The 14,472-nt window shown below is 44.9% G+C and overlaps 1 protein-coding gene across 1 annotated transcript; it reads left to right on the top strand.

The window, feature by feature from the left end:
* The first annotated feature begins 1,564 nt into the window (after window positions 1-1,564).
* LOC124658175 (phenylalanine ammonia-lyase-like) lies at window positions 1,565-5,282 on the top strand. The gene is made up of 2 exons (XM_047196591.1): window positions 1,565-1,929; window positions 3,578-5,282. Exons 1-2 carry the CDS (start codon window positions 1,565-1,567, stop codon window positions 5,280-5,282), a joined length of 2,070 nt encoding a protein of 689 aa, XP_047052547.1.
* Window positions 5,283-14,472: the final 9,190 nt, after the last annotated feature.

Below are 14,472 nucleotides of genomic sequence, written 5' to 3'. Positions count from 1 at the left end.
GCTGTGAAACTCAAGTCCAATGAAGTTAGGATTGGACCTATGACAAGAGCTCGTGCGAAGCTACTCAAACAACATGTGAACTTGTTCCTAAGTGATACTTTGATCGATGAGATCTTTATACTTGCCTAAGTCCTATTACTTATGTATGATCAGGTATGAAGAGGGAGCAAGCATTGCACGAGGAGAAGAGGAGCAGCTGGACGTGAAGCTGGACATGGAGCTGGACATGAAGCTGGACATGAAGATATCACATGGAAGCGCGAGGGAGGAGAGGAAGGCATGCGTGAGGGAAGATGACGAAGTCCAGGCCGGCCTAGGACCCGGTCAGACCGGCCGCCATGCCGGCGCGCCCTGTCACCAGGCCGGTCCAACCGGACGCCACGCCGGGACCACCCGGCGCCGACCGGAAGCCATGCTCGTGCAAACCGGACGGGTTACTGCACGACACGACCCGCCCCCGGCCACTACCCGGCGCCAGGCCCGGTTTGAACCGGCCTGACTCGGTCCCAGGCCCGGTCGACCGGCTCCTGAGCCGGCCGTGTCCGAGTCTGTCTCGACCAAATCCCGATCTAGGTCGGTTTTCTATGCCGATCTAGGTCAGTTTTCTATGTATCTTTTCGACCTGAGGTCGTCCTGAACCCCTATATAAGTGCTCAGGACGCCCCCATAATAGCTTGAGACCACGTTTAAGATAAAGCCTAGTTCATAGTTGATTGCTTTGCAACTCTATTGAATCTTTACACCATATTGCATCGATTTGGTGTTTACCCCTGAAAGTCTTGTGTGATCTGTTATTCCGGAATTAGACAGTTGCAACTTACCGCTTCGTGATCGGCGGCTACGTGCGCAAGTGTGTGGAGTTGCGAATATCTTGCAGGGTCGAGAGCTGTTGCATTGGCGACAGGGACCAATCGAGAGACTTCGTTGCGTCATACAAGTTATCATCCACTTCATCGTCGTGTTATCTCCGCTGTGTTCATTCCGTGATCATCATCACCACCGTTGCTTACTGAGAAGATCGGGCAATCCTTATCACTTTGTCATTTAACCATAACAAAAAGTTGGCGCTCTTGATGCCTTGGCATGATCGACTTGGACAATTCACCCCGTACATGAACCGTACTCAACCGGGCTAACCATTTCCTCAACACATTAATCTTCCGAGACAACAGGCCTCCTCTGCGGCGTAGAATTGTTCGTTACCTGCTCTAAATTTGTTCTGTAGTCGATGTTACGAGGCATGCGTTCCATATAAGTTTGTGTCAGGAATTTTGACAGGTTGCTCCCACTTGTCATCTACTGTTCTCTGGATAAGCAGAATGAGTTTCCAATTAAGGACTTGGTTTGGCGGATGATGCTATGCATACTGGCATGTACCTCTGGACGATTTAGCAGGCAAAAACGAGAGCTACATACGCTACAATCACCCCGCGCGTCACCCATCCTACCATTATTTAAGCACCCCATAATGCCCTGTTTCCCTCCAGGAGAAGGACGTGCTCTGCTCATCGCTGCCTGCCCTCAACCAGTGAGCCATCACCGCCCTACCCCTACCAAGAAATCAATGGCGAGCAACGGGCACATCGCTGAGAAGGACCCGCTCAACTGGGGCGCTGCAGCGGCCGAGCTCACCGGCAGCCACCTCGACGAGGTCAAGCGCATGGTGGCGCTGTTCCGCGAGCCTGTCGTCAAGATCGTTGGCGCCGGCCTCAGCGTCGGCCAGGTGGCTGCCGTCGCCCGGGGAAAGGATGCTTCCGGCGTCACCGTGGAGCTCGATGAAGAGGCGCGGCCCCGGGTGAAGGCATGCAGCGAGTGGATCGTGGACTCCGTGATCAACGGAGGCGACTTCTACGGGGTCACTACAGGCTTCGGCGGCACCTCCCACCGTCGCACCAAGGACGGCCACGCCCTCCAAGTTGAGCTCGTCAGGTACTAACATAAAAACTTTGTTCCTACGAGGACTGTATATCCTGTGGGTGCAGTAAGCTTGGCATAGGGAAATTGCAATATACACACATAGTAGTAGTGTAGTACCAATATGTAGTTTGCATCAATTTTTTTGTCAAAATGCAGCAGCAGTGCTTTCATTAATTAAGAGGAGTAAACTAGATACAAGTGAATCTGAGTAAAATGAATATGGTGCGTAGCTAAAAGAATAACAACATAGAGCTAAAATACTAATGTGTATTGTACCTTTATCTTTCTTATCAACTCCATGTAACCATTTCCTAAATATATTGATAATATTAGTCGAAGGTGAAATATTATTGTCAATTACACAATACAAGCAAAAGGGCAAGAAAGCAACAAGTGCTATGTACTCTCCCTATTTCACAAAAGCATCATTTCTTACAGCCTTGCCAAAAAAAATTAGCCAAATTATACTTTTTGAATAACACTTTATGCTTCACGGATAACATGATTTTCTAGTTGGATTTTCAACTTCCACGGATACGTTTGTAGAAATATAGTATGACCATTCATCATATTCACATACATAGATTAGATGGTATAATGTGGCCGTAAGCTTCCAGGTAAAACTATCAGGACACTAGTATGGTCGTTCGTCATCTTTGTAGTATCATCGTTTTGCCAAACAAAATTGATCTGAAAAGTCTAGTCTATTTCTCACCCATTTGGGTATCTTAGAAAAAAACAACAAAAACATCGGCGTATTTGTTAGAATGGAACTTGTCAAAACAAGTTAATCTTCATATGAGACTATGAGAGTAACTTGCTCTGCTAGCAACCTAGCTTCCCGAAAAGCCAGGTCACGAGTGTATTCAATTCAGCATTTCGGAGTTCATTTGTTGTGTGTACCCATTAAAGAGTTGATCATAGACAACTACATTCCATCCAAAAGGAAAAACTCTATATGTTACATTGGTGGAGTATCCGTTTTGCACGTGCGATTACTATTATCCCATTACATATGATCTGACTACACAAGTGCCTCAGCACAGAAAAAAAAACTTCTCTGAGCCAAATTAATCTGCTTAGCTCAAGAACATCCTCTGGACCAAATTAATCGGCTTAGCTCAATAATACAGGTTAGACTGAACATTATATACAGTTGCACCAATTAATTTAAAACTATAGCCGGGAATGACCAATGATGTCAATTTGACCAACGTGTACCAGTATCCGTGAGCAGCATATATACTACGTACACGAACATGATATGAGCACACTTATATACCCATTTGTTGTACATGTACCATATCCGTTAAGTCATGAGTAAGCCATGTGTATAGCCTTGTACCTCCGGGAATACTCTTGTACCGCGGGTACACCCTACATGTTTATTGTCAATTTATCATGTGACACATCTACTCTTATTGACTTATGAGTTATAGTATAAGATTGGGATTTCTTGTGTAATATTTTATCTACCCGTTGGATAACCAATGGGTACGGATATCTGTCTGGTATGGGTAAAATTTAGTGTTGGTGGGTACATGTAACAGTAAAACCTGTTGAATATACACTATGGCTATGGTATTGCTGCTCGCCTCTCTCTACCCTAACCATACCCTACCATTGTCATCCTTAGAACTAACCTTGTTCTTCCACGCAGGCATCTGATTGCTGGCATATTCGGCATCGGCAGCGAGCACGAGCTGCCATCGGAGGTAACACGTGCGTCCATGCTCGTGCGCATCAACACACTACTCCAAGGCTATTCTGGTATACGTTTCGAGATTTTGGAGGCCCTCACGAAGCTCATCAACAAGGGAGTAAACCCGAGGATCCCACTCCGGGGCAGCATCACTGCGTGTGGCGATGTGGTCCCGCTTGCTTATATCGCCGGTGTCCTCACCGGACGCCCCAACGCGCAGGCTATTACCGTTGACGGCAGGAAGGTGGATGCTGCGGAGGCATTCGAGATCGCTGGGATAGATGGGGGATTCTTTAAGCTGAACCCCAAGGAGGGGCTCGCAATTGCCAACGGCACGGCCGTGGGCTCCGCCCTTGCAGCCATGGTGTTGTACGACTGCAATGTCCTCGCCGTCCTATCTGAGATTTTGTCCGCGGTGTTCTGTGAGGTTATGTACGGCAAGCCCGAGTACGCCGACCACCTGATCCACAAACTGAAGCATCACCCAGGCTCGATCGAGGCCGCTGCTATCATGGAGCACATCCTGGCTGGCAGCCTCTTCATGATCCATGCAAAGAAGGTGAACAATTTGGACCCGCTCCTCAAGCCGAAGCAGGATAGGTACGCGTTGCGGACGGCGCCGCAGTGGCTCGGCCCGCAGATCGAGGTCATTCGGGCAGCTACAAAGTCCATTGAGCGCGAGGTGAACTCCGTTAATGATAACCCTGTCATTGACCTCCAGCGTGGCAAGGTGTTGCATTGCGGTAATTTCCAGGGAACACCGATCGGCGTGTCCATGGACAACACCCGTCTTGCCATCGCCAACATTGGAAAGCTCATGTTCGCGCAGTTCTCAGAGCTGGTGAATGAGTTCTACAACAATGGGCTGACGTCTAACCTGGCTGGGAGCCGCAACCCGAGCTTGGACTACGGTCTCAAGGGCACAGAGATCGCCATGGCGTCGTACTGCTCTGAGCTCCAGTACCTTGCCAACCCAGTGACCACCCATGTCCAGAGCGCGGAGCAGCACAACCAGGGGGTGAACTCTCTCGGTCTTATCTCCGCCAGGAAGACCGCGGAAGCGGTGGACATGCTAAAGCTCATGTGTGCGACGTACATGGTGGCGCTTTGCCAGGCGGTCGACCTCCGCCACCTAGAGGAGAACATAAAGAGTTCTGTTGTCAAGTGTGTGGCACAGATTGCCGAGAAGGTGCTCGACGCACCCGACAGCGAGAGGAAGCTCATGGCCTCCATTGATCGTGTGGCCGTGTTCAGCTACGCCGATGACCCGTGCTGCGACCACTACCCACTAATGCAGAAGCTGCGCAGCGTGCTCCTTGAGCATGCCCTCGTTAGCAGGTGCAACGACGAAGAAGTGTTGTCAAAGATCAGCAAGTTGCAAGACGAGCTTGGGTCGGAGCTGCCACGTGAGATTGAGGCTGCGCGCACGGCCGTGGAGAAGGGCACCGCGCCGATCCCCAACCTGATCAAGGGGAGCAGGTCGTTCCCACTCTACCAGTTTGTTCGTGAGGAACTCGGTTGCGTGTTCCTGACCGGGGAGAAGCTCCTGGGGCCCGGCGAAGAGTGTGACAAGGTGTTCGTGGGGATCAGCCAGGGCAGGCACATAGACCCCATGCTCGAGTGCCTTAAGGAGTGGAACGGCGAGCCTCTGCCCATCAACTAACTACGTGTATATCCATTCTAGCTATCTCCATACTGTCGGTGTTTGAATAAGTGAATTGTACCATCCTTCACGCGTCGGGTACATTGGATGTATTGTGTGTTTTGGAAGTTATTAATTTTCAGTCGACGAGAATTAACATAATTCCTTGTCAGATAAGGTCATTAAATTTCAGTTGTACCCGTATTGTAATTCATGACTAGCACAAATTACGAATCAATCTAACGAAACGAGGCTTCTTTTCACTTGCAACTTATGGAGTTGATCTAGAATTAGCAATACTATTTTTAGCACGAGATTCTTGTGTTCTTGAGACGTGTATTTTTCTTTTAATCAGGTGTATCCTGGTTGGGCTAGTAATTAATATATGGAAATTAAATTGTGGGAAAATCAGTTCCCTTGTTTTTGGCGACGTCTTTTCTTACTCCCTATTGGATGTGGAGTTTGTAAAGAAAGAAATTTCCGTACTGTCGCAGGTATGCATATGCTTGTGATAATATTGAACCAAATAGTACTGCTAATCTGGTCAACTCACTGTAGTGAATCTTTTCCGCTACGGGGATGAGATTAGAGATTAGAGGGTGTTGTCTGACATGGCGACATGGCATAAATGAGTGAAGTTTTTTTTTTTTTTTGAAACGGAGACAAAGCTTTGCCTCATTCTATATGTGAGGAGTTTTACATAGTAAGTAGCAAAGTAAGACATTACAACACGCCTATTCTCGTGGCATCAAATCACTCACAGCTAGGCGCCCGCGGCAACCTAAAGCTTTAAATGAGTGAAGTGGAGTATTGTACTAGCGCAGATCGCATACCGAAGACTCTTTATCTATGTTTTCCCTTGAAAAGGGAAAACACACCCAGCTTCAACCTTTGCATCAATCGATGTATATGCATATTAAACTTTATTTTAATATTATATAAGGTAGCTATTACAGTTCATGGATCACAAAATATCGATGTGTGAATCAGCCACTTAAATACTGAAAAGATTGCCATAGGACACCAACTATTAACACACTGTCCTACTAACATGTCGCCAGCCCGAACCGGTTGCATAAGTCATGTGCTGCCATTTTCAACTGCATGCAGTATCCGGATTGAGCTTCGGTGACTTTGTTAGGGTGACTTTGTTGTGACTTTGAGCGACTGATATATGGACCCTTCAGTATTTAGGGCCCACTTGACTCCACTTGTAAGTGACTCAAAGACTCAAAGTCACTGACTTTGGGGGCCGGAAAAGTCACCGAAGCACTGTCCGCAGTATCCATGCCCTTCATCTACTCCTCCGGCTGGAGAAAGGACCTCGTATGGATCCAGTCCGTATCCAACAGAATAATCTGCAAGAAAGATGAATTTTTGGTTTGCCAAATACAAAATCATTTCTCGTGTTTCATATGGGCCAAAGTAAAGCACATGCTCCACGCCGGATCTGAAATTCATCTTTCTTATTAGTTCCATGCAACCATTTACCAAACAAATTCGTTATATTAGTTGGAGGCGCAATATTAAAGATCATATAAACAATTCGCCAAACTATTTTGGTCAAAGGACAATCAATAAACTACTGTTGAATTGTTTCATTTTAAGAGAAAAAACAACATTTCATATTACCATGCCAATTTATTTTAGCTAAACTATCTTTTGTTCAGATGATTTTGCGATGTAAGAAGCACATGCATGTAAATTCTGATTTTCAGAGGTAATTTTCATTTTTCAAATGTATTTATGTAAGAAGGCTGTTTGACCATTCACATAGTGTACTACACTGATTTGACGGTGGACGCACCCGACGTTGTTAGGTTCTATACAAACACAACGTTACTATCGGAGAGGTGAACATCCATCAACAGCGCTGATCTAAATATAACCAAGACATCCATTTGTTTATGATAACTAGGACTAAGAATAAAATGGGATAGATACATTTTACCTACCCTAGTAGCAGATGGATTCCAAACTTTATGCCATCTTACTTTAAGCAATGGTCCTAAACACAATTCCATATGATGTTTCGGGGTGAAAACCTAAGATCTAGCGTTCACTAATTAGATCCAGCGCCCATGATGGAAATCATTGTCCAGGATTTTATATTCGAACTTGATGATGTCGGCGCAAGTGTTGTAGATGTTTCTAAACGTTCTTCCAATGAGCCTTTGTTAATGTCAACACCCGGATTTTTAAGTCCAGATGCCTATTATGATGTACATCGCAATCCTAGGAATATTATTTTTGCGAGACATAATAGATTGATATCACAGAACATCATTCATTACAACTCATAATTGTCTTACAACAAAGGATCACATGATCCAGTCTTAATACAACATAGGGGATCTAAGGATCCAATTACAAAACACATAGCGGAAGCGAAGTAGCGGTTGCGGTCCATCTGCTCCACAGGCAACGGTTGACGTCAGGAGTAGTCCTAGTTATCATAGACGTCATGCTGTCCTTCATCCTGGTAGTGGGGCTCATCTTCATAGTCTGGCCATTTGAATAGACAGGGACACAGCCATGAGTACTTTAAACTACTCGCAAGCTAATACTAATGGAAGCACTATCAACTATATTAATGGAATTCTAATCTCTAGGTTCATTTGCAGAAAGCCAGTTTTATTTCGTAAGCATTTATAATCAAAGACTCTTCATGTGCCTAACTTAACGCAAGAGGGAACATTAGTGTCATTCCCACAACTCTGTTGTGATTCAAAGTCAAATTCACCTTTCAAACTCAAGTCACAAGTCACCATTCATATTTTGGAATAGTTCTGATGACGGAACAGTATGGCCTTTCCAACTGTCCATGACCGCGGACGCGGCTATTCGAATAGTTCAAACTCTGCAGAGGTTGTACACTTGTGCCAAAATAATTGCAATAGTCCGTCAGGGGTAACTGGTCCTGATTTATCGCACTCAGCGCGCGAACTATCAATCCTAACCTTTCATTTACATACCCTAGTATAGGCACCTCTCCTCATGAGCTTGGCCTCCCGGTGAGAGCAAACCGCCAACCCGGGAACTGCACAGGGCTTGGGTAGGACAGTCACCTCATTTCACGTCACTTCATATTTCAATGGAGGCAGCCTCGGTATAACCCCTATGACGCTTGTTCGAGGGAACCCATAGTAAAATACATAAGTTTCCAGTTAAGCCTTGCCCAGATTCAGGTATTGTGGGGTACTTGAAATTGGAATGGTATCGCATCCGAACCCAACCATCAGTTTTGTAAAATTCACCATGTCATTCACAAGTCACATTCACCTTCAAAATCTTTCAATAGAATGACTCATCATTCCAAGGTTTTTAAAGTCATTTGATTTCACAAGTTCCCATCTAGAGTAGTTACTTTTAGTTGTTAGCCCTAGCAACTAGTCATGAGGGGTGCTAATTAGCTTGTATTGCTCTAGGCTAAATTTGATGCTCTTGTACTACTCCCTATCTAGACCAAGTGAATCATGAATCAAAAGTAAACTTTGATAAACCAAAGTCAAAAGCTTGTAAGGTAAAAACTTGGGTTGGGATCATTAAGCATAAGGTATTATGTAAGAGTGCCTTTCTCTAGGAGAGCTTTGCACTAAGGTATCTTGCAAGAATATTAGCTTGCCTTGATTGGGGTAGTGATCAAAGTTCTCTTCTTCTTCCTCTTGGTAGAAGACCTCCTCCTCCTGATAGTCTCCGGTACTAACGTCTATACGAATACGAGGATACAATCACCAAACAATACTTAAGTAGACTAATTGGCCTTAATGGTTCACACAAGATGATCTAGCATCATCCCAATCATTACTCAACATTATACTAGGGTTTCTTCTCTAGGGTTTGAAAAATAGTTTCCTCTCATTAAAAATTCTATTAGGGTTTCCATTTAGTTCTTTGGAGAAATAATTTCCTCTCATTGAATCTTCTTAAGATTTAATCTCCTCAATTAATAAGTGTGAGATCATGTTGACCAAGGTCAATACTTCACATTTATCATTTGAGAAAAATGATTTAAATGAGGTATTACACCTCATGCAATTTAAATCCTACTTTGATTTAACATGCTCAAGTAAGCAATGATGAGACCATGCAACTAAGGTCATCACTTTACTTCACATTACTTGGGAAGATGATTTAAATGAGGTGCTACACCTCATAGATTTAAAATCCTAAATTTGAAAATAATTTAAATGGGCTAGTATTGACTACATAGGCAATTTTTGATTCTAGCCCATGATCATATGAAGCAACTATGTCATATTTTTACATAAACAATTAGAGTATTTGAAAAGTGAATTATGAGAATTTGAATCACCTCAAAATTAATCATGGTTGATTTTTAAGAATTGTTTGAAATCTGCAAAGTTACTGATTTGTTATTTTTGGTGTAGATGATCTAAGATGAATTTTGATTTGGGGACAGTGGGGTTTGACAGAGCATTTCATGATCTTTCCAAATATATAAATTTCATCAAATTTGGCTCAGTGGATTTGAAGTTATTTAATTTCTAGCAAAGCACCAGTGTTGCTTGAATTTAAATCGAATTACACGAATTTGAATTAGATGGGCTAGGCGGGAAAATTTAACGGGACGGCCCAGCTATGCGCACGTTGCACGCGGGCCGACTGACAGCGAGGGACCAACCCGTCAGTGTGTTTAAACAGGGAAGCGGTATGGGTGAATGAGGGGCGTAGGATTAGATCGACGATCGACGGCTGAGGAGCGTCGTCGACTGGCGGTGAGGGTCGAGGGTTGGCGAGCTCACCGGCGCTCCAACGGTCGTCGGTGAGGGTTGCGGTGGTGTTGCGGACGACGGCGATGCCGATGGTGGTCGTGGGAGGGGCTGAGGTGGTCGCAATCGGTGGCTTCGTCTGCGGCAGTTCCGCGGGCTCCGGCGACGAATTGGCTCGCTACGGTGGGCAATGTGGATGGGAGAGGAGTGGAGGAGTGATGTCTACGGGTGCTTCTATTCTTGTAGACAGTGTTGGGCCTCCAAGAGCAGAGGTTTGTAGAACAGCAGCAAGTTTCCCTTAAGTGGATCACCCAAGGTTTATCGAACTCAGGGAGGAAGAGGTCAAAGATATCCCTCTCAAGCAACCCTGCAACCACAAAGCAAGAAGTCTCTTGTGTCCCCAACACACCTAATACACTTGTCGGATGTATAGGTGCACTAGTTCGGCGAAGAGATAGTGAAATACAAGTAATATGGATGGATATGAGTGGTAATAGTAATCTGAATGAAATATGGCAGCGAGTAAACATGTAACAAAACAGTAAACAAACGGAGATTCGATGCTTGGAAGCAAGGCCTAGGGATCCTGCTTTCACTAGTGGACACTCTCAACAATGATCATATAATAGGGCTACTCTACACTCTTTTGTTGGATGATGAACACATTGCGTAGGATTACACGAACCCTCAATGCCGGAGTTAACAAGCTCCACAATTCAATGTTCATATTTAAATAGGGATTTCTAGTTTCGTGCCCCTGCTTCGTTAGTTGTACTCAGTTTTCCCCAGCTCGTTAGTTTTTCCTCAGTTTTCCCCTCCCTCTAGTTTGAAACCCCTCAAAGACGCGGGTTGCCGTCAGGTCAGAGGCCTTACCGTTACCGTGAGGTCAGTTCCTCGCTGACCGTCTCGTCTTCGACGGGTGGATCCATCTACCGGCTGACGCGTGGGCCGTTTTATTTCCCGATTGTATACGCGGTGCTGCCAATGACAAATGGGGCCGCTCTATGGGGCTGCCGCAGCCAATGACCAGTGGGTCGTCTATTTATTTATAGAAAATTATATATTGCCGCTCCGTGGGGCCTCCGCAGCCAATGACCACTGTGGTCGTCTATTTTATTTAGAGAATATAATATAGAGCCGCTCCGTAGGGGTCGCCTCAGCCCATGGCACGTGACTATTTTCGCAGCTTAATCTAAAGTGACTCTTATGCTAAACATTGTGCATCCCGACGTTGACCTAGCGGTGGCGGCGAGCATAGCCGTTCGACCATGCCGATATCGGCATCGGCATCGGCATCGTTTGGAGGATGTGGTGCTCGAATAATAGTGGAAATGCGATATTATTTTTTACATGCATAATATATAGAAAATAGCTAGATCTCTAAATCGATGCATATGAAGCTACATATATATTCTTGGTCATAATCCCCTTAATTATCTAAAGGGGATGGATGCATGGCTTCACGTCGTCGTCGCTTTCATCGTCGGTATCTTCGTCGTACGAGTAGTAGTACCTCCTGCACATTGTTCCGTCGAACACCTTCACTGTGAGCACATCATCGCCTTCATATTTGAAGTGTACGAACCAGCCGAAATCCACACCGTGCGCGATGGCGAATTTCTCCCAGCCCTTGTCGAGGTATGGTGCGTAGTTGACGTGGGAGTTAGAAATCTTTGTGGTGTAGCTTTTTCTTCAGTTCACCGGCAACGGCGCCAGAAAATATGCTTGATGGCGTGTATTTCACACGTTCGTTGGGCAACCCCAAGAGGAAGGTATGATGCGCACAGCATCAAGTTATCCCTCAGAAAGAAACCAAGGTTTATCGAACCAGGAGGAGCCAAGAAGCACGTTGAAGGTTGATGGCGGCGGGATGTAGTGCGGCGCAACACCAGAGATTCCGGCGCCAACGTGGAACCTGCACAACACAACCAAAGTACTTTGCCCCAACGAAACAGTGAGGTTGTCAATCTCACCGGCTTGCTGTAACAAAGGATTAACCGTATTGTGTGGAAGATGATTGTTTGCGAGAGAAAATAGTAAAACAAGTATTGCAGCAGATTTGTATTTCAGTATTAAAGAATGGACCGGGGTCCACAGTTCACTAGAGGTGTCTCTCCCATAAGATAAAAGCATGTTGGGTGAACAAATTACAGTCGGGCAATTGACAAATAGAGAGGGCATAACAATGCACATACATGACATGATAAGTATAGTGAGATTTAATTGGGAATTACGACAAAGTACATAGACCGCCATCCAAGCGCATCTATGCCTAAAAAGTCCACCTTCGGGTTATCATCCGAACCCCCTCCGGTATTAAGTTGCTAAACAACGAGACAATTGCATTAAGTATGGTGCGTAATGTAATCAACAACTACATCCTCGGACATAGCGCCAATGTTTTATCCCTAGTGGCAACGACACAACACAACCTTAGAACTTTACGTCACTTGTCCCGGTGTCAATGCGAGGCATGAACCCACTATCGAGCATAAGTACTCCCTCTTGGAGTTAAAAGTAAAAACTTGGCCAGAGCCTCTACTAGAAACGGAGAGCATGCAAGATCATAAACAACACATGTATAATAACTTGATAATTAACATGACATAGTATTCTCTATCCATCGGATCCCGACAAACACAACATATAGAATTACATATAGATGATCTTGATCATGTTAGGCAGCTCACAAGATCTAACAATGAAGCACAATGAGGAGAAGACAACCATCTAGCTACTGCTATGGACCCATAGTCCTGGGGTGAACTACTCACTCATCACTCCGGAGGCGACCATGGCGGTGTAGAGTCCTCCGGAGATGATTCCCCTCTCCGGCGAGGGTGCGGAGAGCGATCTCCTGGATCCCCGAGATGGGATCGGCGGCGACGGCGTCTCGGTAGGGTTTTCCGTATCGTGGCTCTCGGTGCTGGGGGTTTCGTCACGGAGGCTTTAAGTAGGCGGAAGGGCAAGTCAAGAGGCGGCACGGGGGCCCACACCATAGGCCGGCGCGGCCAGGGGTGGGGCCGCGCCGCCCTAGGATTTGGCCACCCCGTGGCCCTCTTCGTCTCGTCTTCGGACTTCTGGAAGCTTCGTGGAAAAATAGGCCCCGGGCTTTGATTTCGTCCAATTCCGAGAATATTTCGTTACTAGGATTTCTGAAACCAAAAACAGCAGAAAACAGCAGCTGGCACTTCGGCATCTTGTTAATAGGTTAGTTCCAGAAAATGCACGAATATGACATAAAGTGTGCATAAAACATGTAGGTATCATCAATAATATGGCATAGAACATAAGAAATTATCGATACGTCGGAGACGTATCAAGCATCCCCAAGCTTAGTTCTGCTCGTCCCGAGCGAGGTAAAACGATAACAAAGATAATTTCTGAAGTGATGTGCCATCATAACCTTGATCATACTATTTGTAAACATATGTAGTGGATGCAGCGATCAAAACAATGGTAATGACATGAGTAAACAAGTGAATCATATAGCAAAGACTTTTTCATGAATAGTACTTCAAGACAAGTATTAATAAGTCTTGCATAAGAGTTAACTCATAAAGCAATAAATCAAAGTAAAGGTATTGAAGCAACACAAAGGAAGATTAAGTTTCAGCGGTTGCTTTCAACTTGTAACATGTATATCTCATGGATAATAGTCAACATAGAGCAATATAACAAGTACAATATGCAAGTATGTAGGAATCAATGCACGGTTCACACAAGTGTTTGCTTCTTGAGGTGGAGAGAGATAGGTGAACTGACTCAACATAAAAGTAAAGAGAATGGTCCTTCAAAGAGGAAAGCATCGATTGCTATATTTGTGCTAGAGCTTTTATTTTGAAAACATGAAACAATTTTGTCAACGGTAGTAATAAAGCATATGAGTTATGAAAGTTATATCTTACAAGTTGCAAGTCTCATGCATAGTATACTAATAGTGCCCGCACCTTGTCCTAATTAACTTGGACTACCGGATCTTTGCAATGCACATGTTTTGACCAAGTGTCACAATGGGGTACCTCCATGCCGCCTGTACAAAGGTCTAAGGAGAATGCTCGCATTTTGGATTTCTCGCTTTTGATTATTCTCAACTCAGACATCCATACCGGGACAACATGGACAACAGATAATGGACTCCTCTTTTATGCATAAGCATGTGGCAACAATTATTATTCTCATATGAGATTGAGGATATGTGTCCAAACTGAAACTTCCACCATGAATCATGGCTTTAGTTAGCGGCCCAAAGTTCTTCTCTAACAATATGCATGCTCCAACCATGAAGGTGGTAGATCTCTCTTGCTTCAGACAAGACGGACATGCATAGCAACTCACATGATATCCAACAAGGAATAGTTGATGGCGTCCTCAGAAACATGGTTACCGCTCAACAAGCAACTTAATAAGAGATAAAGTGCATAAGTACATATTCAATACTACAATAGTTTTTAAGCTATTTGTCCCATGAGCTATAT

Source organism: Lolium rigidum, chromosome 5, assembly GCF_022539505.1.
Source record: "Lolium rigidum isolate FL_2022 chromosome 5, APGP_CSIRO_Lrig_0.1, whole genome shotgun sequence".
In the NCBI taxonomy this organism is placed as follows: Eukaryota; Viridiplantae; Streptophyta; class Magnoliopsida; order Poales; family Poaceae; genus Lolium; species Lolium rigidum.
The sequence above is the reverse complement of the archived record's forward strand: the minus strand, read 5'-3'. Positions and strand labels throughout refer to the sequence as shown.